This window comes from Lethenteron reissneri, chromosome 44, assembly GCF_015708825.2.
Source record: "Lethenteron reissneri isolate LAM-NWPU_2019-01 chromosome 44, ASM1570882v1, whole genome shotgun sequence".
NCBI lineage: Eukaryota > Metazoa > Chordata > Hyperoartia > Petromyzontiformes > Petromyzontidae > Lethenteron > Lethenteron reissneri.
The window spans coordinates 9,370,995-9,398,632 of NC_083822.1; the positions used below are offsets into that span (position 1 = coordinate 9,370,995).

General features: G+C 51.2%; 1 protein-coding gene across 2 annotated transcripts in view; it reads left to right on the forward strand.

Moving 5' to 3' along the window:
• Positions 1–3,123: 3,123 nt before the first annotated feature.
• Positions 3,124–27,638, forward strand: part of RHBDL1 (rhomboid like 1) — a 30,785-nt gene continuing 6,270 nt past the window's right edge. The window contains exons 1-6 of one of the 2 annotated variants that reach the window (XM_061569943.1): positions 3,124–4,100; positions 19,654–19,812; positions 20,294–20,539; positions 21,203–21,351; positions 22,588–22,700; positions 25,426–25,526. In XM_061569943.1, coding sequence (XP_061425927.1) covers positions 3,903–4,100; positions 19,654–19,812; positions 20,294–20,539; positions 21,203–21,351; positions 22,588–22,700; positions 25,426–25,526 — 966 coding nt within the window. In that variant the 5' untranslated portion in view covers positions 3,124–3,902. The remainder of the gene's footprint in view (positions 4,101–19,653; positions 19,813–20,293; positions 20,540–21,202; positions 21,352–22,587; positions 22,701–25,425; positions 25,527–27,638) is intronic. The other variant, XM_061569944.1, reaches the window with a different exon arrangement.

A 27,638-nucleotide genomic window follows, 5' to 3' on the forward strand; every position in this document is an offset into this window, starting at 1 on the left:
CCGTCCTGGTTATTACTGCGCTGTGTATTAACCGTGCACCCTGATGCTAACTCGGACTACTACGCGCTGTCTGCTTCACCGTAGTCGTTAAAGATATCCTGACGGGAGTACGGCACTGCTACGAATGTTCTGATGGGTGCATCGTCTTTGTACTGTTCGCACTTTGGCGTTGTCCTCTGGTTTGACACCGGTGAGACTAGGCCATAAAAAGGCCGTCTCTGGTCTAGGCCAATCGGTTTCAAAGACGATGCACACATCAGAGCATGCTTTCGCGACCAATATCATCCAGCACACCGGTGTGCTGCACTCGTGACGAATTGGCACGTTCCGTTTACGTGACAACCCTGACTAGTTGGCTTTGTCGGGTGGTGGCGGGTTTTAACGACACATTTATTTACGCGATCTAACCCCCAAAAACCCTAATGGATGTTTGGTTTGCATGTTCACCACAGGTGCTGCGTGTGGTGGTTAACGCAGTCACATGCATTCTTTGCAAAAGGGGCAATCCGTTTGGCGTTGGAACGTCTCGACACAAACACTCTCCCGTTGCATTTCCACCAAGGGGGCGAACGCGTCTTCTCGTATCGCACGCCGCGCTGCAGCTCGTTGCGTTCGGCGTCGTGGGTCCCACATGTGGACGAGAGGGAGACAAAAACGATCTCCCGCAAAATCGCTCGGTCCCGCCGAGCGCCAACATCGCAACCCCGCTGCTGCCAGAGCCACGTGCCCGTACGTGTGCGTCCGCCGATCGTGCGCGCTCCCAGAGAGAGAGAGAGATGGAGGGAGATGGAGAGACATTGGGCCGTGAACGCGCAGCGGGTCACGTCGTGTTGACCTCGCGGTTCAGCGAGCCCCGCATCCCTCCCGAGCACCTCCACCATGAGGCGACACTGCTCGAGCCAAGGGGCGCCGAGTTTCCTTGGCTCATGTTCAGAGGCTGGGCGGTGACGGCGGCGGGGGAGTCCCCACAATTCGCCGATACGACGTCAATCGGTTGTTGTGTGCGCGGTGCCGCCACATTTGAAACCATTGGGGGATTTTATTTCGATTTAAAGCTTTCGTGACTGCAGGGATTCATCTTCTTGGTTCTTTCGGTAAAGTCACGTAGAAGGGAAGTAATAAAATAATAAAAATAAAACATAATAAAATAAAATAATAAAATATTTTATTTTATTTTATTATGTTTTATTTTTATATATTATTATGTTTTATATATGTTTTATTATGTTTTATATATTATTATGTTTTATTTTTATTATTTTATTACTTCCCTTCTACGTGACTTTACCGAAAGAACCAAGAAGATGAACCATTGGGGGGTTGGGGGGGTGTTTGACAGCAGCACGATGATGATGACGAGGGTGGGGGGGGGGGGGTCACTCCTTGTGTATTGCCGAGGGATGAGAGGGGGGGGCACTCAAGGCTACCAGGGGGCCGCCAAGTAGCTGGTGGGTCTTGCGATGCAGAACGCTGAGCGAGGGCGATGGGGTGCAGCGCTGCAATTCTCCCCTCCACCGCCAGGCGGCGGAGCGTCCCACCACGCTGTGATGCCCTCTCAGATCAACTCGCGTTGCATCGTCCCGCGTGTGAACATTGCTCATCCAATGCGAAGGTGTGCGTGGTTGGCCCACGCCTGCGATCCGGCCGGCGTGCAGTGAAAGGGGTTGATGGATCACGCAAAGATTTTAGAAACTCAAACAAGCAAACAAAAGCCCCCCGCTGGGTTGAGGTGCGGGGGTGACCGAGGGGTGGCAGTACAGCAAGCGGGTTCGCGAAAGTACTTATGCGGGATTTTTGGAATGGTCCCTTCACGTGGTGGTTGGTTCTCCCCGGTGACTCTGCTGTCCACCCAGATGAAGCCGAAGCGTTCGTTATGAAGACAAATATTGGCCAAACGTCTCACTACAGGGCCAATCCGAAACGAGAGTCTTGATGATAATGAATATTGTTCTGGATACATCGTGAGAGCAATGTTAGTATTGTTGCCATTACAGGGTATGCAATAGAGCGAGTATTATAATGGCCATGCTGCGGGTCGAGATTGATTATATCTGTAAGGTACGGAGGTAGTTAAGAGGTCAGCGCATTGAGGTGTTGCGGTAAGGCAGATACAGTATCTGGGCAGTGCAGGGCCTGTTGCATATGTTATCAAGGGGCCCTAAAAACACTCAAATATGAAAACAATTGTTTTACTTACAAAGTACATTTTTATTTTTTCATTTGCTATACAGCCAGATAATACAACAAATCGCTAACCTTAAATACCCGGTCGTTCATAAAAGTTGAAGGCAGTATATTACTATAGTAATAGAGCAAGTGCAGAATCACTGAACCGGAATTGATAGTCTTAGGTTTTTTCGATAAAGTCACGTAGGAAAAATAAAATTGAAAATATTTCTATTAGGTTTATTATTTATTTATTGTTTATTTTTTTACCTACGTGACTTTACCGAAAAAAACCTAAGAGTATGAATCTTTGCAGTCACGAAAGCTTCAAATCTAGAACGCAATTGATAGCTTGAAAGCATTTAGCGCGGGGCCCTTGAAAGTGGGGGGGCCCGTAGCATATGTAGCTACTTTTGCTACGAGGATAATCCGGCACTGTATCTTGTGTTCAATTCGGGTCTCGGCCGCCCGTGATCGTTCCAGGTTCTCGAGTGGCAGAATCAGAAACATTTCGACTGGAGGAGAAGTCCCAGTTGTAGCGCATTGAATCTCAAAGGTAGTTCCGTTATATCTCCTTCCACGGGCTCCAACGCGGGGGGGGGGGGGGGGGCTTGCTCGGCGGGCGTCAGCGCTTACACCTCATCCCATTTACGCAAGGCTGAGATCACAATTGAATTACAACTGGGGGGGAGTAAAACGAACAATGTCACGTACGCTATTATAGGCAGTGTAATAATGTCGTGATGCACTGACAATCTAATACGGTGATTGCTTGGAGTGGGTGGGTGATCGCACCCTGCCTATAAGATGGTGTGGTGGTGGTGGGGGGGGACTATGGCACGCGGGCTGAGAGAGGGAGCGACGTTGCAGCGTGGGGGGTTGGGAGTGGGAGGGGAGTTGCGTCTCTCTTAAGAGATGGAGGAGAGGCCCACCCACGCGCACACGCGCGCTGCGCCACAAAGACGCGCGCACTTCATCTACGCATCAACAGCGGCGGCGGCAGAGGCAGCAGCAGCAGCAGCAGCGTCGTCGTTTTTTTATCATCATCTTCGGTGGCTCGCGGAGCTGGCGGTGGAGCGCGCCAGGGTAACGCTGGGTGGACAATCCTCGCGGCCAGGGTGACCCGCGAGGGTGAAAGGACACCGCGTGTCGCACACGTGCGTGCGCGCGCGCGTACGGTGGAGGGGGACACGTGAGATTCGTCAGCTCCGCGACTCGAGCGTGCGGAGCAGCTGAGAGCCGCAGCTGGATGTGCCCGGTGCGTGGACGGGTGAGAGCGTTTCCTGGGCAGGTGTGTGCACAGAGACAGGGGTGAGCCTCTAAGCAGAAGGGCCAGCTTTCTTGGACGAGTGTGTAGTCCACCATTCTGATGTCGTTAAGTGGCCGAGCCGGAAGAGGCGTGTGTGTCACCGACTAGGTGGTGCGCTCTACTGCATAGGCGCGCGCGTTCCTGGACAGGCGTAAGCGTCTCGGTACAGGCGTGGGTGTCTTCTTTGACAATCATCTCCACGCGAGAGCCGTTCTGCTTGAGCCGATTGTAAGAGGAGGAGGCGGCGGAGTGCTCGTCCCTGGGCAGCTGTGCGCTTCGCTGCCCAGGTGCGTGAGCACGCTGAACGGCCCTGTTCTGCTGGAGCTGCCGAGTGGCCGAGAGGAAGAGGAGGAGGGAGGAGGAGGAGACGATGGGGTCGGGGAGAAGGCGAGGGACTCCAGTGGCGCACAGAGCGCGGCGCGTATGAATGAGATCTCGCTCCGAGTGTGACGATCGAAGAGGGTCGGTTTGGCTGCCGGTTTACGTCGCACGCATGGCCGCGATAGAGACCAGCCTCCTCGGGGATCCGGAGAAGGAGAATGAACGGGAGGAGGAAGATCTGGGAGAGTCACGATTGGAGGCGGTGACGGTGGAGGAGACCCAGCTCCCAATATCCGTGGAGGACGTGAGTCGCTTTTTCGCGCCGCTCTCTCACGCTGCTCCCTCTGTAGTTGTATTGACAGGCGTCGATGGGTTACCGCTGCCAGTGCGTCCGTCTGTCGTCTGTCTGCAACGTGGCGTTTACGATAAGTCTCGTGAAGATGACCCCCGATGTGAACGAAACTTGAGTATACACTTATGTTGGAATTTGGGGAATTTCTTCCTACAGAAAAGAGGTCAAATTAATACAAGGGTTGCCCGCGCCCTCTCTGACAAAGTCAGAATCAGAATCTTTATTCATACTGGAGGAATCCGATGAGCTATTAAGCTCTTTTAAAATCCTTTATATTAAGTTCACTTGCTTGCTTGCGCGCTTACGACCGTGCAAATCTTTCGGTCGTTTTTAACCCACTTCCCGTGATCCAATCGAGTTGACATTTTGCACACGGACTCATTGTGCGTGACAATTTATTTTCGTGAAAAAAAATCCAAAATTTTACACTTTTTAGGAAAAAAAATGTTTAATTACCAATTGCTTAATGGTGGCAGGCAATCATCTGACCCGTAGGTGGCAGCCATCTCAAGCCAGAGGACGAGAGGACTCTAGCCGTCACGCATATAAAGGATTTATAGTGAAAAACTTTGTTTTTACGGGTTAATTTTTCTCTCACGCAGATATCCGCATGCCCTGACCAGCGTGCTGAAATTCAGTCCAACCCCACTCCACCGCTCCCACCACTGACACGACGAGTGGAGGAACGCCTTCATCCAGTAGCGGGTCGACAAAGGGGGCTGTCATTTCGTTACCCATCATCCCTTATCGTAAACGCGTTGCACGCGTGGAATTCCGCTCACTGTTATCGGTTGCGACCCGTAGCATCTCGTAGGAGTTGAGAAGATATGCGCATTGCCTCCATAGGGGGCAGTGGGGGGGAGGCGCACCTGTAGGAGCGAGGCTACACCTGTCCAGCTGCTGTGGTTGCTATTCTGGATCCGGGCCCCTTGTTGCTGTCACGTTTATTTTGCTTGTTGTGTTAACGGAGGAGCTCCTTTGATTCGCCGCTAATGTGTTCGTGTGCCTGTGTGTGTCTCTCCGTGTGTGTGTGTGTTTATACGGGTCTCACTGTGTATATATGTGCCTATGTGTTCGTGTGTGGGTATCTGTGTGTGTTTGTGTGTATCTGTATCTGTGTGTGTCTCTGTGTGTGTGTATGTGTGTGTCTCTCTGTGTGTCTGTGTGTGTCTCTCTGTGTGTATGTGTGTTTATGTGGGTCTCACTGTATATATCTGTCCCTATGTGTTCGTGTGTGTTTTATGCGTATCTGTGTGTGTGTGTATGTGTGTTTATGTGAGTCTCACTGTATTTCTGTGCCTATGTGTTCATGTGTGGGTATGTGTGTGTACGCGATATCTGTGTGTGCGCGTTTATGCGTGTCTGCTAGTGTGTGGATGTGTGTGTGTGTGCTTTGTGTATGTTCTTCCGCGATGTGTGTGTCTGTTTTTGTGCGCGCGTTTGTCTCCCACGTGGCCGCGCGTCTGCATCTCTCCGTGTGTGTGTGTCTGTGTAAGTCTTTGTGCACGTGCACATGTTTGTGCATACGTGACGGTGTGAACGTGTTCGTGAATGTGCGTGTGTCTGTGTATCTCTCTGTGTTGTGTGTAATTTTGTGCACGATGCCTGTGTGCGTGTGTGTCTCTCTATCACCTATGCAGGCCGGCACGGCACACGAGGGGGTGGGTGGTCAGGACCACGCCCGGCCGCCTTTGTCTCCCCGTTGCTGATGTTTACATATCAGCAACGGGTACTGATTTCAGGTTGAGTCGACCTAGGGGAGGCCCACCACCGGTTCAGATTAATCGTCATTGATGTTGGTCGTGAGCCGGGAATAGAACTTGGTTTGCCGGGTTCGTAGGGCAGCGTAGCGCTAACCGCTACACCACCACTCTACATTGAGCCGACACAAAGACAAAAATCCCCCGTATAGCCTTAACAAACTGTTGGAGCAAGCGCTGTTAGCAAGCACCTATGAAGGCCAGAACGGCACACGAGGGGGTGGGTGGCCAGGACCACGCCCGGCCGCCTTTGTCTCCCTAGCGGCGATGTTTGCACACCACAACAGGTCCTCAATTGAGGCTGAGTCGACCTAGGGGAGGCCCAGGACCGTTTCAGATAATCGGATGTCAGCGCGCTAACCGCTACGCCACCACTAGCACGTACGCACACGATCACAACCACGCACACACACTCCACGCATATTTCCACTATTGTTGACTCGATTTGGCCGTCCCACGGAAACTCGGTGATACCACGTGGAAGCCTTTTGGCTGTTGTGGTCGTGTGCACGGCAGAGGTGAGCATTGCCAAGTGTCTCGCTCCGGGTTTCAAGTTTCAAGTGTATCTTGTTGAACCAGGTGAGAACTTAAGCGACCATGATAGCCTGCCGTGACCCGGGTCGCTCCAAAAAAATGACAAAAGCTAAAAACAAATAAAAGAAAGTACAGCTATGAAGCGAAGAGCAATCAGAACAAATAACAACAGCAACAACAACAACGCTGTCGCGCATGAGATATCGAAATATTGCACAAACGTAAACGAAAAACTAAGTGAAAAAAAAAGTTTAATATTCAAATCCCCGCAGCAAAAAATCGGCTCTGGCTGATAACGTCCAGATCACAGCACAAATCATGAAGCTAAGCTACACGAACACGTAAACAGGTAGAGGTTGACTAGAGAAGGGTGGCCCAAAAATCCGGGCACACATATGGTTATTTCATTTTATTTTAACACCGGCATTATAAAAAATGTATTGTTTATTTTTTAAGTTGATATTTAATCTATTATCATTCCTAATACCAATTTTTCTTCTTCCCGTTAGATTACCTCAATCCAAATGAATTGAGACGAAACCGAATTTATGATCGTTCAAAGGTAACACCTCTGCAAGTCTTTAAAAAAATCAAATCTAAATTAATTTCAAAAGATAATTCATGCGCGCATTAATTTAAAAGTAAGTTAATATAAACGTGTATAAACATTTAATAAGATAACCCGAAGGCCATTTGTTAAAATAAACATAATAACCTTAACTGTTCGTCAAAAGCGATTGGAGAGTAAAGTTGTAAAGAATAGACAGTTTAACACCGAGCAGGTTTTTGCGATCAATCTTATCTAGAAGGGGTTTTTTTTATTAAATATAAATGTGTCGTTAAACCTGCAGCCAATTTAGATACTACTTCAGCACTCCGGTGTGTTGGAGAGTAAACCCACAACGTTTACAATTTGAGTCGGGACGTTTCGCTGGTAATTAGCCTGATGAAGCTGATTGAAATCACCAGCGAAACTTCGTACTCGAATTGTAAACGTTGCGGGTTTACTCTGCAACACACCTGTGTGAAGTAGTAACTTAATTCGCACTTTAAGTCGACGTGACAATTGGCTGTGTCAGGTGGTGGCGAGAAGAACACAGAAGCGTGGTCACTACATCTACGCCTTTATATAAGGAACGAAACAGGTGGACTTCTCCACAAATCTGTCTGTCGCCTGATGAAGCTAGTTGTAATTACTGGCGAAACGTCGTACTCAGATTGTAAATGTTGTGGCTTGGCTCCCCAACACACCGGTGTGCTGTACTAGTGACGAATTGGCCACGTTCTGTTTACGTGACAACCCTTACTAGTTGGCTGAGTCGGGTTTTAACGACACATTTATATATTTACGCGCTATAACCCACCCACCGCCGTGACATCCAACAAACGTCTGTCATGTAACCTCCTGACACGAAGGCTGGCCTGTCATCGAATCGAAGCAACCCCTTTCTCCCTGGGACTTTACGGAGTTCCCCACGTATCGGCAGAGCCGGCAGGGAGACGAAGCTGGCGTGGTGGTGGTGGTGTAGGAGGTAGTTGGGGATTGTTTGAGATGGTGGACAGGTGGGAGGTGGGGCAGGTGAAGGAGGCGGGAGGGTTTTGAAGTTGGATTCAGAGGAGGAGGGGGGGGGGCTGTGTGGGAATTGGGTCGAGACCCCCGGCACAAGAATGTCAAGACCTCCTCCTCCTCGACCGCAAAGTGTGACCCGGCTACTCCATTCAGGGCACGCACTCATTCACTCATTCATATGAGCGCACCCACACAAGGGTCACTCATTCATACGAGTGCAAAGACAAATGTCCCCCGTATAGCCTCTCACAGGCTGTTGGGGCAAGTGCTGTTAGCGAGCACCTATGAAGGCCTGCACGGCACCCGAAAGGGGTGGATCGCCAGTACCACGCCGGGCCGCCTTTGTCTCCCTAGTGGCGATGTTTATACATCGCACGAGGTGCTCATACAAGGGGAGGCGCAGTAAGGTTCAGATGATAATCGTTACACGCGTTTGCCGTGGGCGGGAATCTAACTCTGGCCGCGGGGTTCCTAGCGCAGCGGCGTTTCTCCTACCGCCCCCCCCCCCCTCGAAGAGACACACACACATAACAAAGACAAAACTCCCCCGTACAGTCTTAGCGGACTGCTGGGGCAAGTGCGGTTAGCGTGCACGAGCATCTTCTTGTTTCCACTGATCGTAAAAAAAAAGGTTAGCACAGCGCACGAGGGAAGGAGCGAGGAGGGAGGGAGGGAGAGAGGGGAGGGAGAGAGGGAGGAATGGAGAGACGGAGGGAGGGAGGGATGGATGGAGGTGGCGTGGGTCAGTACCACACACACACACGCAGACGGGGTGACGCAGTTTAAATGAGGGACAGACCGACAAGCACAGAGGGTACGGGGCCCGTGCTCGCTCTGATTAAAGAAGCCGACATTGTCTTTGTCGCTGGTAAAAAAAAAGAAGCCTCCCACCTCATCCCCCTCCGTCATTGTCCGGGCAAAAATCCCGCAGCCCGTGATTGTAGTTCACACAAAACACAACCCCTCCGATGGGGGTGGTGGGGTGGGGGCAGCATTGGCTGGGGCGAGGGGAACCCCCTGTACGGACAGGATTTGGGGAGCGGGGGTGGGAGCGGACCGAGGGGGTGCAGGGGAGAAGCGGAGAGGGCGGGTGGTGGTGGTCGTGGTGGTGGTCGTTTGGATTGTGGCGATCTTAAGCGCGGGGTGCGGACTGAGTTGAGTCAGAATTAGCGACAGGGACAGAGAGTGGCCAGCTGCAGCCATTGCCCCGACTCTTGCCCCAGTACCAAACCCGACCCTAACCCCAACCATTAAACCTAACTCTAAACCTCACCCTAACTCTAAAACTAACCCTAACCCCGACCCTACCCCCAACCAGTAAACCTAACTCTAAACCTAACCCTAACCCCGATCTTAACCCCAACATTTAAACCTAACTCTAAACGTAACCCTAACCCCATCCTAACCCCACCATTTAAACCTAACTCTAAGCCTCAAGTAAACGCTAACCCTACACCTAACCGTAGTCTTAATTTTAAACCAAATTTTATATCTAACCCTAACCCCAGTCGTAATTTTAAAGTTAAATCTAACTCTAAATGAAAGCCCATTCCTAGCCCTAACATATCTCCTAACCTAACATCGGTCCTAAACATAATCTCAATCGTAAGCGCTGACCCTAATCCTATACATAACCCATAATCAGTCCTAAATATAACCCGTAACCTTAAACTCAACTCCAGAACTAACCCTTATTTGTGCACCTTTCAGTTTTTGTTTCACTTTGTTCGCCATTGTTAAATCTAAATTGAAAACTCATTTCTTGAGAACTGCTTTTCTTGTGTTTAGCGTTGTTGTCCTTGCCCCGCCCCTCCAATTAGCACGGTGGGCTACGCACGGTGCGAAAGAAGTTCAACATACATACATACATACGTGTCTTAGCTCCGCACGTCACCGTGGGTGTATAGCATCCACTGACTGAACACGTAAGCTGTGGTACCAGGTTCTGCTGCGGGTCACCGGTGGGGGTTTATCTCGGTTGCATTTCCCGTTAGGTCTGCGAGCCAGTGGTCTCGTGTGTCCAGGGCACTCAGCTTCTCGCGATTAGGGTCGCGTTTCACAGCCGCGGCTATCTCAGTAAAATAACAACATCCACCATCAGGTAGAATCATTAACCGTTGTATTTTTACAAATATTTTGTATGTAATTTTTTTTACTACAGACATTCTCAATCCACCAGTGGGATTAAGGCCTCCCCATGTCATGCCGGTCGCGTGTGCGTGTTTTTAACCATACTTCCCCACGTTTTGTCAGTGCCGGTGGGCACACTGGGTATTGAGGAGGGGGCAGGACCAATTGAGATGTGACTCACCACTAATTGTTCGCCCTGTCGTACAAAAAGTCTGAAGACTCACAGCTTTGTTCTACTCAAATTAGCTTTGAGGCTGTGCCCAGTTCCTGTTCACGGCCCTGAGCCGGTGGTGGAAATTCTACATTTCTAGGGCGGGGCGAGTGTATCCATCGGGAAGCTACTGTTCACTTCCCCCGACAAAGTGGTACCTGTTTCATTGACCAAGGTGAGACGAGGGGTCGGGTTAAGCACCAACCAAGATTTGAACTCGCAACCTTCCCATTGAGGGCCGTTTGCTCTACCGCTGAGCCACGTGGCTGCCGAGAGCCCAGTCACAACCTCACGTCCCTGCAGTTACAAGCATCCCAGCGCCGCTGTGGCCAGCGCTCACCAGCCCACACTGCACACACGGGGGCTTTGAGACTCCTGCAGTCTGTCTTGGTGATGGGGGGGGGGGGGGGCCTTGCCCGTATCGGTGTCACTGGCCTCACCCGAGACTCAATCCCCGATTGGATTTTTCTTCCCGTGACCACTTTACCTGCCCGCAAACACACCGACTGCTCTTAGTGCCATCGCTGATTCCTCCGGGGTCTCGCCATCTGCACCTCCTCGGCTGATCTTTCTCCGTCTCGGCCCCCGTATTCCCGTGGGGGTCGACGCTGCGGCAGGGCCACACAGAATGATGCGGGTGGGGAGGAGGGGGGGGGGGGTCGGAAGGGGGTGGAACAAGGGATGAGTATTGGAGCGTGGGGGGGGGGGGTGCTCTCTGCGAGACCAATAACATCCAGGACCTGGCCACAACCCACTAGGGGGTAATGTTTATCCCGCGTTATGAAAAGCAAACATGCCAACCCGCCGATGGAGGAACGTTGTTTATACCTCGTGCCTATCGCCTGCCCGTGACACGTGGGTGAGAAACACGGGCATTGGGCAAACAAAAAGTAATTATTGGCGCTAATAACTGGCAAGCGCCCACAGAAGTAGGGAGGGACGCACGCTTGGAATTAGACTGAGAGACGGGAAGGGGAGAAAAAAACGTGGATTGGAGGACAATGCGAAAACGACGTCAGAGGCATTGGTTTGACGTGTGAAGGAAAGTAAGCGGGATTGGGCAGGAGAGTCGCTGGGAGGGCATCATGCCTGGCGATCGAGATTCACGACACTGGGAGGTGCGCGCGGTTGGGGAGGTGATTCCAGGACACCTTCAACGTAGCATTGACGTTGGCCGTGGGTTTGGACGTAGCACCAGTGGCGCTAATCACTGCGCCACTGTTTCACAGCGTTCAAGCTCTGCACAAACACATCACAACAAACAACACACAAAGATGTCCCGTATAGCCTTGACACACGGTTGGGGCAAGTGCGGTTAGCGAGCACCTATGACGACCGCAACGGTACACGAGGGAGTGGGTGGCCAACACCACCCCCGGCTGCATTTGTCTCCCTCGTGACGATGTTTACACATCGCACCAGGTACTCATTTGAGGCTGAGTCGACCTAGGGGAGGCCCAGGACACGTTCAATTAATCGTCACTGGTGTTGGCCGTGAGCGCAAATCGAACTCGGGTCGTCGGGTTCGTAAACGCAGCGCGCTAACCACCACCACACACACTGACACACACCGCACGCTTGCCACGCGCACATGGTGGGGGGGGCGGGAGGAGAGGGCCGTGTCAGCCGTGACTGATTGTGTCCATTTCAGCTGCTGTAGCAGCCGGCACCCAGGAGCAGATGTCCCCGAGATTAAGGAAGGAGGCAGGCGGTGGTTTCACCATCAAATTAATTCCCACGGGCTCGGTCACGATGCAAAAGGGTCCGCATGCGCAATGCGAACAGGCCGAGAGGGCTGTGAGTTCGCGCTCTCAAATCGCCTTAACGGAGGAGCTGGTGTGTGACTGTGTGGGGAAGGCAATGTAACAGACACGTATTCTTAGGTTTTTTCGGTAAAGTCACGTAGGTAAAAAAATAAAATTGAAAAAAATAATTTATTTAAATTTTACTTTTATTAATTTTAATTTTAATTTTTTACCTACGTGACTTTACCGAAAAAAACCTAAGAATATGAATCCTTGCAGTCACGAAAGCTTCAAATCTAGAATTAACAGACACGTGGTTACGCACTTGCACGCGCGCGCGTTCATCTCCCGTGCGCGTGCGTGTGACTGCCCCCCCCGGCTGCCTCCCCGGTGCGGTGGTTGGAGCTTAGCCTGCCCAGTTTCTCACGCGGCCTCCTTAATCTGCTCTATGGGAGGGAAGGAGGGAGTCACCCTCCGTTTCTAATCGCCGCGTTTGATCAAACTTTCTTTGCTTGAAACGCGACTCGATGGGCGCTTCCATAGAGCTCTGGGAACCCGCTTAAAGGGGTTTTGAGGTTGTTGTTGTTGTTGATCCGCCTTGCTCAAGGCAGCGGATCTTGACCTTTACTGCAGCCTTGCACCCACTTGGTTCTCAATCGTGAACACTTTGTTTATGATGTTAATAAATACATAGGGGGGTTGATGCAACAAAGTAGTTATTTTGTGTTTTCGATTATTTACCTTCTTAAAAAAAAAATCTGGCCATGTCTCGCACCCCCAGAAGGGACATTTCGCACCCCCAGGGGGTGCGTGCAGCCCAGGGTAAGAAGAACAACCACTACTCTAAGGCATCGCCACGTCGTCCTAACTCTGCAGTTCGCAGGCTTTTGTCAAGAATCCGCTGCGAGATGAAGGCCTCCTCGCCACAACGTGTGGATTCACAGGCGTTTCTGTTTGACTATATTGTATACTGTAACAAAGGCTGGTCAGTGCGGGTTGCTGAAGCGAGTTGGGGGATGCGTTTGGATAAGCCCGGTTCAGAGAGCGTTCGCCACTGATTTCAGCCGTTGCCGGGAATCTAACTGCGGTGGCCGGGTTGATAAGGCAGTGCGTTAACAACTGCACCACCGCTCACGTTCTCACATAATCATAATTCATGCCCTTGCCTAGCCACCTCATTTTTCCATCACCATCCAACGGTTTCCCCGATTATCTTGCTCATCCATTAACCCGACCCCCTTAAAGAGCCTTTAGGTTCCGCATGGGTGGCGGAGGGAGTGCTCCTACCCTGGGTTCTCAAAGACAAAAGCACTCATTGTGAGTGCTTCTGATGGGCTACGTGTGCGCGAGTGTGTGGGTCTGGCCACCCACCCCCTCGTGTGCAGTGTCGGCCTTCATAGGTGTTCGCTGACAGCACTTGCCCCAACGGTCTGTTAAGGCTACACGGGGCATTTGTGTCTTGGTGTGTGGGTATGCACGCACATCTGTGTGCGCGCGCGTGAATGTGAGGATGTCTGTAGACTCCATTATCTTGCTTCCTATATGTAAGAGGACATGCTTGAACATCTTTACAAAGAAGGCTGTCATGAAGGGCTCGAGATAGCTATGAACAAAGAATATTTCCAATAAGTTCATTCACCAAATAAAGATATCCGTCGGAGGAACACACCATGGAGAATGACGTCTGTGTCTCGAGCAGGACAAGGGTTAACGGACGGGGATTCAAATCATGACATGAAGAGGCAGATGAAAGCCGATTTGAGTGCTTTTGAGAAAATTAACTTACCGAAAATCATCAAAACCAATGCGTTTTTCAATCAACATGTATATAAAAAATTTATTTAAAGCTTTCGTGACTGCAGGGATTCATATTATTGGTTCTTTCGGTAAAGTCACGTAGAAGGGAAATAATAAAAATATAAAGACTAAAATTCTCACGCGTTTCGACTGCCAAGCAAGCAATCATCATCAGGTACATTGACAAATAAAAATTGATCAAAAGCAGAAAATGTTGCAAAGACGCATCGAGAGGGTGCACACTTGGGATTATTCTGAGAGGTAGGAAGATTATCGCATGGATCAGAGAATACGCGCGAGTTTTGTTTTTTGTTACGCCAAAATTTAATCAATAAATGGAAGTGGCCGTGGACAGGAAACTTTACCGGACGGACGGAAGGATGGCCAATGGCCTAGGCTCATGATGGAGAGGCGGCCAAAAGAGCGGAACACTGAAGCATGGAGATGGAGCAATGCGACCCGTCTGTTCGAAGCAGCTATACGGATCGTTGTATCACGGCACCGCGAGGGATGGTTAACGGATTTGGTAGGCATACATCCGGCAGTGGATAGATCACGGCCGGTGATGACCATGAATGGTCCATTAGGGACTTGAGGTCTCTTTAGTCGAGGGAGATAAAATAAATAGACTGTGGCGGCAATTTTTTTTGCGCAAGACATAACAACGCAGTTAAAACATGGTCACGGCAAAGATAACAACGGTACGCGATTCTAAAATGCCACGACCAACATCCTGGCTGAGTTGATCTGCGTTCTCGATCCACACACACACACACACAACGACCACGACTTCGCATCTAAGCCACTCTTTGATCTCTCTTAGGACCGAAGCTCACTCAGTGTTTTTTTGTTGTTGTTAAACGTCCGGACACAAAACCCTCTGCCCATCATGGGGGTGGTGGAGGAGGAGGGGGGGTGTGGCAGGGCTGACAGGCGTGCGCGTTCGCGTCGCGCGCACGCACGCGCACGCAGGCGCGCGACGCGGAGAGGGGCACACTCAAGGCCCTGACACCCGAAGCTTTGCTTAGAAAATGCAGGGGTCGTGTCAGGGGCAGTGAAGGGTCACAGAGGCAGGAAAAAATAAATCTATCTGGATAAAGACGGCCACAGAGACCCCCCACGCCCCCCCCCCACCACCAAGCCCCATGGGAGGATGCCCCTCAGCCAGAACCCCGCTTCCACGATTGTACAAATGTCAGAATCAATATGTTTACTTAGAGTGCAAGAGGAATCCGATGAGCTATGAAGCGCTTTTGCACAGATGCCCAGTATTGGGGTCAGCGACTTACAGCGTCAAACGATGCAACAAAAGCCGATATTTTCAAAGATAGTTGTCGTATCGCTGTAGCGCGGCGTCATGTATGCCAGCATCATCTGTCACCGCTTGTCATCAATACTCTTGGCTGTAAATCAACGTTAGTTCGTTTCACTCTCCACAAACGGCCTTTGACCAAATCACCAGAAAGCGCCGCCGCATCCCGTCAGACCTCGCAAACTACGAAGGCGTCGAGCTTGGATAGCGGTGCTCTGTCCGGGCCGTCTCCCAGGGGCTTTCATTTTAAACTGGTCTGTCCGGGTCAGAGACCCGGCAAACATGGATCTCACCCGGCACGGCACATCTCCCGGGTACACAGTCGACCCTTCTGCACCGCGACTTTCCCCATCGCGGTTTCGAGATATCACGGGGTCGGCAGAGGAAATTAAATTGGAATTTTTGGGGAGTATTTGGGAGTTTTGCTGAAAGCAGCAGACGACACACAAAAAGTTTAGTCACTCAATAAATGCATAAAATATATGTACAGTACTGTATAATATTAATGTACAGTGTTTTATCTTTTAATACCGTAAATATACACTTTTTTGTAAAGTTACATTTTGTAAAAAAAGTTCGTTTGCGAAAAGAACTGTGTGTTCTAGGCGCTGGTTTGCAGGACGCCAAGCGTGTTCACGGCAGCCTCTCACGGGATATCTCGCAGCGATCTCGCAGTGAGCTTTGTCTCTCGCATTTCTCGTTTCTTTTTGTGCCGTTTTAGTGCCCTAAACTATACTAACAAAACATTTTACGCGGTTTTTCCAGGGCATACGCCCCTAACCCCGCGATGTGTAAGGGTCGACTGTCGTTCTCTCACCGTGGCTTGAGGTCACTCGTCACGTGCCATGTCAACTCCTCCAATCTTCCAGCCAACACAGAAACTTATTCGGTGAGAGGGTAACCTCTGGATGGCCACCGTGCGTGTAACAGGTGGTATAGGTTGCGGCTGCTGCTCGGGGCTGTAACTACGATGTGGGCAGCAGTGTGGATCAACCCATTGTTGTACTGTACTTCCACGCTCCTACATATATGCACTGGGCATTCATCAATTCTCACCGAGCATGGCGAAATATGGTCAAAGAACCCGCAGTGCCAGCGTGGTGTGGGGTACACGCTCACCACCCCACACTCACCACCCCACACTCACCACCCCACACTCATCACCCAACACTCACCACCCCACACTCACCACCCCACACTCACCACCCCACACTCACTACGCCAGACTCACCACCCCACACTCACCACCCCACACTCATCACCCAACACTCACCACCCCACCCCACACTCACCACCCCACATTCACCACCCCACACTCACCACCCCACACTCATCACCCAACACTCACCACCCCACACTCACCACCCCACACTCACCACCCCACACTCACCACCCCACACTCACCACCCCACACTCACTACGCCAGACTCACCACCCCACACTCACCACCCCACACTCATCACCCAACACTCACCACCCCACCCCACACTCACCACCCCACATTCACCACCCCACATTCACCACCCCACACTCACCACCCCACACTCACCACCCCACATTCACCACCCCACACTCACCACCCCACACTCACTACGCCAGACTCACCACCCCACACTCACCACCCCACACTCACCACCCCACCTCACACTCACCACCCCACACTCACCACCCCACACTCACCACCCCATACAAACCTCACAACCCCACCCCATACAAACCTCACAACCCCACCCCACACTCATCACCCCATACAAACCTCACCACCCCACACTCCCCACCCCATACAAACCTCACAACCCCACCCCACACTCACCACCCCACACTCACCACCCGACCCCACACTCACCACCCCATACAAACCTCACAACCCCACCCCACACTCACCATCCCATACAAACCTCACAACCACACCCCACACTCCCCACCCCATACAAACCTCACAACCCCACCCCACACTCACCACCCCACCCTCACCAACTTCCCCCTTGCTCACCACCCCACTCCTCCCTCACCACCCCACCTCACCCTCCTCACCACACCCTCACCCTGACCACCCCACCACCCACCCTCCTCACTCGAGCGCGCACAGACGGCCAGACAAAGCGCGTGCACGGCGACAAATCTTCCACGCGGCGGATGGAACTGATCAACAAAAACCGCTTTTGTTGAAGCGCTCCGACATGCACTGGGATCTCGCTCAGGACGTCAACGTTGATTAATCTCATACTTACTTCTGGCAGCAGCAGGTGAATAGGCTGAGGAATGCCGGCCCGAGTGAGAGAGAGAGCGGAGAAGGATGATGTGTGTGTGTGAGTGTGTGTGTGTTTGAGAGTGTGTGTGTGTGAGTGTGTGTGAGAGTGTGTGTGAGTGTGTGTGAGAGTGTGTGTGTGAGAGTGTATGTGTGAGAGTGTGTGTGAGAGAGAGAGAGAGAGTGTGTGTGTGAGTGTGTGTGTGTTTGAGAGTGTGTGTGTGTGAGTGTGTGTGAGAGTGTGTGTGAGTGGTGTGAGAGTGTGTGTGTGAGAGTGTATGTGTGAGAGTGTGTGTGAGAGAGAGAGAGAGTGTGTGTGTGAGTGTGTGTGTGTTTGAGAGTGTGTGTGTGTGAGTGTGTGTGAGAGTGTGTGTGAGTGTGTGTGAGAGTGTGTGTGTGAGAGTGTATGTGTGAGAGTGTGTGTGAGAGAGAGAGAGAGAGTGTGTGTGTGAGTGTGTGTGTGTTTGAGAGTGTGTGTGTGTGAGTGTGTGTGAGAGTGTGTGTGAGTGTGTGTGAGAGTGTGTGTGTGAGAGTGTATGTGTGAGAGTGTGTGTGAGAGAGAGAGAGAGAGTGTGTGTGTGAGTGTGTGTGTGTTTGAGAGTGTGTGTGTGTGAGTGTGTGTGAGAGTGTGTGTGAGTGTGTGTGAGAGTGTGTGTGTGAGAGTGTATGTGTGAGAGTGTGTGTGAGAGAGAGAGAGAGTGTGTGTGTGAGTGTGTGAGTGTGTCAGAGAGAGTGTGTATGTGTGCGAGAGTGTGTGTGTGTGAGAGTATGTGTGTGTGAGTGTGTGTGTGTGCGAATGTGAGAGAGAGAGAGAGTGTGTGTGTGAGAGTGTGTGAGTGTGTATGAGAGTGTGTGTGTGTGCGAGTGTGAGAGTGTGTGTGTGAGAGAGAGTGTGTGTGTGAGAGTGTGTGTTTGAGTGTGTGTGTACGATTGTGAGAGAGAGAGAGTGTGTGTGTGTGAGAGAGAGTGTGTGTGTGAGTGTGTGTGTGAGAGTGTGAGAGAGAGAGTGTGTGTGTGAGTGTGTGTGTGAGAGTGTGTGAGAGTGTGTATGTGTGTGTGCAAGAGAGTGTGTGAGAGAGAGTGTGTGTGTATGTGTGCGAGAGTGTGTGTGTGAGAGTGTGTGTGTGTGAGTGCGTGAGTGTGTGAGAGAGAGTGTGTATGTATGTGTGCGAGAGTGTGTGTGTGAGAGTGTGTGTGTGAGAGTGTGTGTGTGAGTGTGAGAGAGAGTGTGTGTGTGTAGCGCGCTGCTGTTAATGAGTGTGTCACGCAGTGTGTTGGGGGGAGGAGCGGTAATGTAGTGGTCAGCGGTCAGCGCGCTGCGCTACGAACCCGGCGACCTTAGTTCGATTCCCGCTCACGGCCATCACCAGTGACGATTATCTGAGCCGGTCCTGGGCCTCCCCTAGGTCGACTCAGTCTCAATTGAGGACCTAGTGCGGTGTGTAACCATCGCCGTCAGGGAGACAAAGGCGGTCCTGGCCACCCACCCCCTCGTGTGCCGTTCTGGCTTTCACAGGTGCTCACAAACAGCACTTGCCCCAACAGTCTGTTAAGTCTATACGGGGGATGTTCTTCACTTGTCTTTTTGTGTTTGTGGTGAATTTGAATGCTCCTGCACGACAACCCAGAGGGCTTGAGTTCCATTCCCGGTCGCATCCAATACAAAGTGGCACCATGGGGTAGACGAACCTGTCCCGTGCCTCCCATTAGTCTTACTTAGGGGCCGTCCATAAATGACGTCACGCACCTGGGGGGGTGTCAGATATTTGTGACGATGTGTGACGTCACATCAAAATGCGCAACTTTAAATAAATATATAATTGTTATAACAACACTAACAACTCTCCTACAACATCAGAGTGCAGCGCCACATTAAATACGATTTGAAGCATGTTTTATTTTCAAAATGGAAATATGGTTTTGTGGGGGGGGGGGGGGGCAGAGCTTTGTGACGTCATATTTGTGACGAGGGAGGGGGGGGTAAAAAAATCGTCCAAAATCGCGTGACGTCATTTATGGACGGCCCCATAGCACCTGTTGCGTTGTGGAGGAGAGTGCGTGGAGGAGAAGTAGAGTGGGGTGAGAGGTAGGAGAATACGTGGAGGTGAGTCCGTTGGACGAGCGGGGAGAGGTCGGTCCCCTCGGGGTTCCCTCCTCTGTCCCTCGGTCACCTCGTCCATTCCCCCTCTCCCTCTCAGCTGGAGCCAGAACTCCCGGGCTCCCTGAGCGAGGAGGCGCTGCGTGCGCTGCTGCAGACGCGCGGGGAGGAACTGGGTCCCGCGGGGCGCGAGGCTCTGAGCGCACTGCTGCATCGAGAGGAGCACGGGGCCGTCTCCTATCGGCTCTTCGTGGAGGCGGTGAGGGCATCACCGCACCGTCCCACCCCCTCCCCTCCTCCTCCTCCCTCCCCCGTGACTAACGCATTCACGAAGCCGCACCAAGGCTAAATGTATCACTGAATATTTGCAGCGTCGCTGGCAGGACCGGAGCAAGGCGGCACGTGGCTTGGCGAATAGCCACAGATAAATCGAGATGTGTACTGGATGTGATGTGCCGGGAAATGTATTTTTCTTCCGAGACCCAGCTGAAATCAAGATCTTAGCCGACTGTTGGCCCACAGTTTACCCCACCACACTTTGCCACACCGCACGCAATCCGTCCATCATACGTGACTTGACCGAAAAAAACAAAGAGTATGAATTCCTACAGCCACGAAAGCTTCAAATCAAGAGCTTTCTGAATACGCGTAACACGTCATTTCTAGACACCACGTGGCAATGAAACGCTCACCCAAGCGCTCGTCTGCATGTATACTGGATGTGATGTGACCCCGCGCAGCTCAGCAACAAGCGGCGAGCGAGCTTCAGGTGCGCGGTGTCGCAAGGCCTGCGGTCGGACGTGTTAGAAGGGGGCATCGCGGGGAGCAGCGTTGGCGTTGTGGGGGGCTCGGCCGGAGTGGGGGACCGCTGTCTGCTGAGCGTGGCGCGAGAGACGCTGCCCCGTGACTCGGAGCGCCGCTGGTTCCTGCACATGTACTCGGGGTGCCCGCCCCCCCTTCTCATGCCGAGCATCTCTCTCGCGCAGGTGAAAGGGGGTTCCACCTCGGGGGGCATTGACGTACGAAGGTCGTGCGATGCCGTTGGCGTGAATGACGCTGTATGCAATGAAAGTATTATTATTATTAAGGTTCGGATGTCAAGTGCCACTGATTTTAGCCGTAGCCAGGAATTAAAACGACTATTTTTTTTATTTTACCACGTAAGGCCCACTTAGCTATACAGCTCTTTGTCAGAAGCGACCTGGGCACAAATGATAGCCCAAAGAAGGGGGGCTTATCGTGTGGAAATTTACAGCAGGCGTCAGGGGCGATGAACGGACCCACGGACTCATGTATACCAGGCGAGGTGGTTAACATGTCCTTGCCACTGCGACGCCCGAATTAAATTCAGCTCGCCAGGTTCTTATCAGTGGCAAGACCACTGCGCCACCATTCCATCCTCGTGGCCTATATATGATACAGTACATATAGAGCCAAATTTATATCTACTTGACCATGCGTGTGCCTTGTGCGCTGTATAAAGCTAAGCACCAGATAGACAAAGGCGGATGGGCGTGGTATTGGGCGCATCACAACGCACGTGCGCCGTGCCAGCCTTAAAAGGTGCTCACTAACAGTGCCCTGCCCCAACAATCTGTTAAAGACTCTACGGGGTTGGGGGGGGGGTGTTGGGGAATCTTTGGCCACAGGTCGTTGTGTTTGTGCTGTACGGGCTGACGCTGGGCACGTGGCTTCTGCCCACTTACGACGCCGACTTCATGAATGGGTCGCTTCTCTACTCCCCCACGACGCGCCACGAGGCGTGGAGGTTCATCAGCTACGCGCTCACGCACGCCGGGTAAACTCACACGTCGCTCTCCCCCATCTCTCCACGCGTCGCTCTCTGTCTCTCTCTCTCTCATTGGCCAGGGTGGCGCGGTTGTATTACGCTTGATCTAAGGCAAAGCAGTTCTGTGTATTTAAGTCTGTCTTGAGATCTCACCTTTTAAACATTGGCTTTCACCCACAGCCATAGTTCTGGCCGTTTACCCTGCAGGTTCTGTTTATTTCCCGAATTGGGGATCTATGGATGGAATGCGCTTGGCAATACGTGGATGCCAATTCGGCGATAATTGTCTGGGTTCGAGTCCCGACTCAGGTGCCTTTATGTGTGAAGTGTTTATGCCTCCCCCACCCCCCCCCCCGTTCTGCGTGGGTATCCTCTGGGACCTTCGGTTTCCTGCCATAGCAAAACAAACAACAACAACCCACTTTACACAATGTAACTGGTGTTGGCCAAAACCCCACCACTGCAGAAGACTTTGCAGGACCCTCCTAAAAACGAGTTAAGACTCAGCGAGGCTTTTCTGGGTAAACAAGCGTAGTAATACTACTAGTATAAACTCCCGTTGTCACTCCCTCGTCTATCTCCGCGTGTCTCCCTCTCTCGAAGGATATTTGTCTGTGTGTATATTTGTGAGTATATGTGTGTGTGTCTACGTGCGCGCACGTGTCAATATCTATTTGTGTCCGCAGTGTTTTATGTCTGCGTGTGTCCATGTGCATGTATGTGTCCGTGCTACAAACCCGACAACCCTCGTTCGATTCCTGCCCAAGACCAACATTAGTGACGATTATCTGAACCGGTTTTGGGTTTCCCCTAGGCTGACTCAGACTCAAAAACGAGTACCTGGTGCGGTGTGTAAATATCAGCACTAGGGAGACAAAGGTGACCTGCGCGTGGCACTGGCCACCTAGCCCTTTGTGTGCCGTGTTGGTGTTAACAAGCGTTCACTGACGGCACTTTTCTCCACAAGGGGGTTCTTTGTATTCTTAGGTTGTTTCGGTAAAGTCACGTAGCTATCGTGCTGTGACGGTCCCACCTGAAGACGGAAGCTTGTGTTGCCTCTGAAACGTCGTGATTTTTTTTTTATTTTACTTTTTTACCTACGTGACTTTACCGAAAAAACCTAAGAATATGAATCCTTGCAGTCACGAAAGCTTCAAATCTAGAATTGGGGTTCTTTATCTTTGTGTACATCCATCCATAGCTAAGTGTGTTGTCTATGTAACCGTGTGTCTCTGTGCGAGACAGCGCAGAGCAGTTGGGACTGGCCCTCCTGGCCCAGCTGAGCGTGGGGCTGCCTCTGGAGATGGCCCATGGCTCTCTGCGGATAGGGGCGGTTTACATGGCCGGTGTTCTAGCAGGTACCCTGGGACTCGCGTGCTCCCATCTCACAGCCACTACCTCGACACTCACACCTGAGTCGCCTCTCTAAATGTATGCACTTTTTTACCCGTGGCACATCGCGGGAAAGGGGAGTAGAGGGTGGAAAAAGAAAATGGAACGGTAAAGGGAAGAGAGAAAAGGATGAGAAATGAGGGGGAGTAGGATGGAACAGTAATGGAGAAACGGGAGCAAAGGGTCAGGAGAGGTGAGGATGAGGGAGGAATGGGCTGCATGAGGAGCTCGGTGCTGCTGCACGGAGCAGCATCTGTTTTCATAGGGGGCGGGGAGAGGGGCCGGATTCAGATAGGGGGGTGGCCACACAGGCGTCACGTGTTTTACAGGAGGCTTGAGCTGATTCCGATACATAGATGTACGTTCACCGCAACGTTTAAATAAAAAATAAACTTGGATCGAACCGGGATCATGAAGAGTAATCGAATCATCGTGCCGGTTGAATCACTTCACCACCAGAGAAAACGTCAACGGTCAAAATATCTCGCATCGTGTGCACGATGGCAACACGTACGTTCATCGTCAATGAACATTTACACAATGGACAACGAATTAGCAGGTGATCGCAATTTAACATTCAGAAATAAGTTTTTAAATTAAGAATAAAGAGCTGATAGTATGGAGAGCAACAAGATCAGAATCAGAAGTTGTATTTCCCAAAAAAAGATCGTCAAGCCGAGAAGCTATTTTTCAAGGGATGACTCGTCAGCTAGTGTGCAGCAGCGAGATGTTATCTCCCTCGCCTGGCACGCAGGAAGTCGTGGGTTCGACCCTGACGCCTGTATATTTGGAGTTTGCATGTTCTACCCGTGGTCATGTGGATTTAGAAACATGCGTTTAAAGTATTTGGCTGCTATACATTTCCACGTGATAAGCCACTTCGTTGAGCTATCATTTGTGACCAGGTCACTTCTGAAAAAGAGTTACAGTATACAGCTCAGTGAGCCTTATCTGGAAAAATAAAAGTTTAGTTTAATAGTTCTGCGTGCAGCAGCGAGATGGATTGTGGCATCGCAAAGCCTACAAGGGTGGGCGACGGCCCATGTGCGATTGGTAGCTGAGATATTGATGAAGAAACAAGAATGCAGAGTTCATTGTAAGATTATATAATTCTATTCTTAAGTTTTTTCGGTAAAGTCACGTAGGTAAAATTTTTAAATTAAAATTAATAAAAATAAAATAAAAATCACGACGTTTCGGAGGTAACACAAGCTTCCGTCTTCAGGTGGAACCGTCACAGCACGATAGCTGTATCAAGTAAGAGAAATTCCAAGAAAACAGTCCTTGTATATATACTGGTTGAGGGTGGGAGGAGCCAAGGTAGGCCCTGGATATTATTATTGTGAGGTTCGGTGCGGCTGAAGCACGCTGTTAGGAATGAGCCTTTATTGTGTAGACTGGTTGAACTCGGAGGTTCCAAGAGTTGTTAAGGTGCGGCTGATGTAAAGGTGCGTGTAAATGGAACTGAGCCTTTTGTTATGTAGAGGTGGTGCGGCTGAAACCGCTGCTAGGAATGAGTCTTTGTTGTGTAGACTGGTTGATTCTAGATTTGAAGCTTTCGTGACTGCAAATATTCATACTCTTAGGTTTTTTCGGTAAAGTCACCACATTCAGATAAGCCCCTCCCCCCTCCCCCTTAACTTGTATTTAAGAGCTTGTCTCTTGGATTTTTCCTCACTTGATACAGTAAATTTAGCTGTGACGGTCCCACCTGATGACGGAGACTTGTGTTGCCTCCGAAACGTCGTGATTTATCATTTTATTTCTATTATTATTTCTATTGTTTTAATTTTTACTTTTTTACCTACGTGACTTTACCAAAAAAACCTAAGGGTAAGATTATATAACTTGATTTCCGGTACGATGCATTTCAGCTGTGGAAGAGGGTCGAGTTCAAAAGCAATTACATTCGCAAAGACCGAGCAAACAATCACATCTCCTCTAAATGCCTCTTTAACTCCAACGCCAACGCAGCCTGCATGTACGTGGTTAACCGATGACCAGATCCTCGTTAAGCTCCAGTCGGGGTGCGACTGCACCGGAGCCCACCGGCTGGAGAGACTCAAGCGAAGGGCTACGGACAGAGGGGAGGGATCGGGGGGGGGGGCTCAATTCCATTCCCTGCACCAGAGCCCAAACCAAACTATGCTACGCCACCAAAGTTTGGGTGTTGTGACAAGAGTGGCTTTTATTTGCTTAGGGAGGCTTCAATGAGTCTCAAGACTCTATTTTTCAGGACGGTCCTGGCTTTTGAGTAGGAGTAAAACAGAGAACCGTGGAAAACAATACAAGCCATGTAGATAACAGGCTAAACACTCAAAAACACTGCACAGATGGATGCAATGCATCGCTGCACTGCCACCTCCTGGGGCCTGAATTGGCCAGCATGCAGGTAGTGCGAGACCAGGCGTTTGGATCGTGTAAAGCAATAGTAGGATTTTGAGTGCTGGCTTGTGCTCAAAAAGCAGGCCTTTAGAAGCTTAAAAAGTGGAATTTGAAATTATTGTTGTTGTTGTGGTCAGCCTATAACTTCCCACTGCTGTGCATACACCTCCCCCATTCCCTTCCATTCCCTCCTCTCATCAGCCCTCTCTGTCCAGCAGTGGCGCCTGAACCTTACGATGTTCGAGCTCGTTGTGCTCAGTGTCGCTCGCGTTGTGATCCGCCAACGTTTGAATTGTGTCGGCTCAGGCTCCCTGGCGGGCTCGGTGGCGGACAGGAGGGCCCCCCTCTTGGGGTCCTCGGGAGGGGTCTACGCTCTTCTCTCCGCCCACCTGGCCAACATCGCCATGGTAACGACCCCGCGCGAACCCACACTCATGAATAATCCTGGCTGCAGCCTGCCCCCCACTACCACTACCACCACCGCATCTGATCCTATTGTTTTATAAGCACCACGAGTGCCGCGTCTCGGCCCGACGTGCCTTGACCTAGGAGCCCATCGGTGCCTTCCCGTAGACGGTTCATTTTTCTCGTCTTGTTTTTTTTACGTGAAAAGATAATTCATCTCTTTATGTTCAGGCACAATCTAGAGATTGCTCAGGCACAATCTTGAGATTGGTCAGCCACAATCTTAGAGATTGTGGCTGAGTGGCAGCGTTATGATTGGCTCTGCGTCCCACCGGCATTAAAACCCCTAGTGGATAAAAGTAAAAAAAAGTGAAATTGGTGCATCGATTTCATCTGTTATATAGTAAAAAAAAATCGACGCTCGCACTCACGATACACGCAATTAATTGGTTACTGACGGTTTACGTTATAGTCAGGCTAACGGCATGAACCGAAACGCAATGACAAACAAATAAAAAAAACCCACATGGTAAAAACAAGACGAAATATAATTTGCCAAAAGTAATTTTAAAACAGGAGGAGTGTGAGGTGGGTGCTCCATGCCTTATTGCCCCAGCCTACCTCGATTACCCAGCGGTGTCGTTATCGAGTGCGCAGGCGGTGCAACTGCACGCTGTGACCCACGGCTCGGTGTGGAGCCAAGGCACCAGGCTTCGAAATAGGGCGGGCGGAGAAGTTTGGATCGGGGAGTGATGCTCCAAATGCCCAAACGTGGACGTGGGATTGGAGTTGCAACTCAATTCATATCAAGATGCAAAGATCCCCCCCCCCCCCCGTGGAGCCTTTGCAGACTCTTGGGGGCAAGTGGCGTTAGCGAGTACCACCTATGAAGGTCGGCACGGCGCACGAGTGGGTGGGCGGTCAACACCACGCCCGGACCGCCTTTGTCTCCCTAGTGGCGATGTTTTTTACACACTGCACCAGGCACTCATTTGAGGCTGAGTCGACCTAGGGGAGGCCGAGGACCTGTTCACATAAATCGTCGCCGGTGCTGGCCGTGAGCAGGGAATCGAACTCGGGTCGCCGGGTTCGTAGCGCAGCGCGCTCTAACTGCTACTCTACCGCCCCCCCCCCCCCCATATCAACAACAACCGCCATTCGCCATGAAGTGGCGGTGACATCACCACGTCGCTCGTGCCAGGCTAGGTGCACGTTAAGGCCACGTGAAGTGTGGAACGCGCGCTGGCAGGAGGTCACGGGACAGACCCAGCAGGTGCCATGGGTTACCTGACTGATCCACGCACACGCGCGCTCGCACGACAGACAGACAGAGAGAGACAGAGAGAGGCAGAAAGAGAGAATTGCGCGCCCTTTACATTCCGCCGAGTGATACCCGACGGCGCCAGGGGGTGAAGGACGTCGCGAATGCCGGAGGATTAGCGGGGAGGCATTGAGCTGCGCCTGTGTGGGCCGGCGCGACTGCCGCTGCGCCTGTATCCATAGCGATCACACGTGGTGGTGGTGGTGACAATGTGAGATGGGGAAGGAATGGTTGGTGGGGGGGGGTCCAGGATGGAGCTCCCACCAAGTACGTGGGACAGCAGTAGCGGCAGCAGCGACAGTGACAGCAGTGGAGCGGAGCTGTTAATCTCCGCCTCGCCCTCTCGTCAATAGCGGGAGTTCTATTATAGTAGTAACAGCCACTGTGGCAAGGCCCTCTCTGTCTTAAGAGGAGGCGGGATGGGGAATTTCACGCAGAATCCAATGAATCCACAACGTGATAAAAAAAACAATTCAAATGCTCTGGCCGGCACTCGTTGTGTGTGAGCGACACGGTGATGACGATTGTTGTTATTATTGATAACGATAATATCGAGAAATTGTACTAATGAAGCCTATAGAGATCCATAATACAGGTTTTTTTTGGGGGGTTAGATCGCGTAAATATTAATGTGTCGTTAAACCCGCCACCATCTGACACAGCCAATTAGTAAGATGTGTCACGTAAACAGAACATGCCAATCCGTTACTAGTACAGCACACCAGTGTTTTGGAGAGCAAATCCACAACATTTACAACGCCTAAAGAGATACAATAGCATCTCGATATTCATA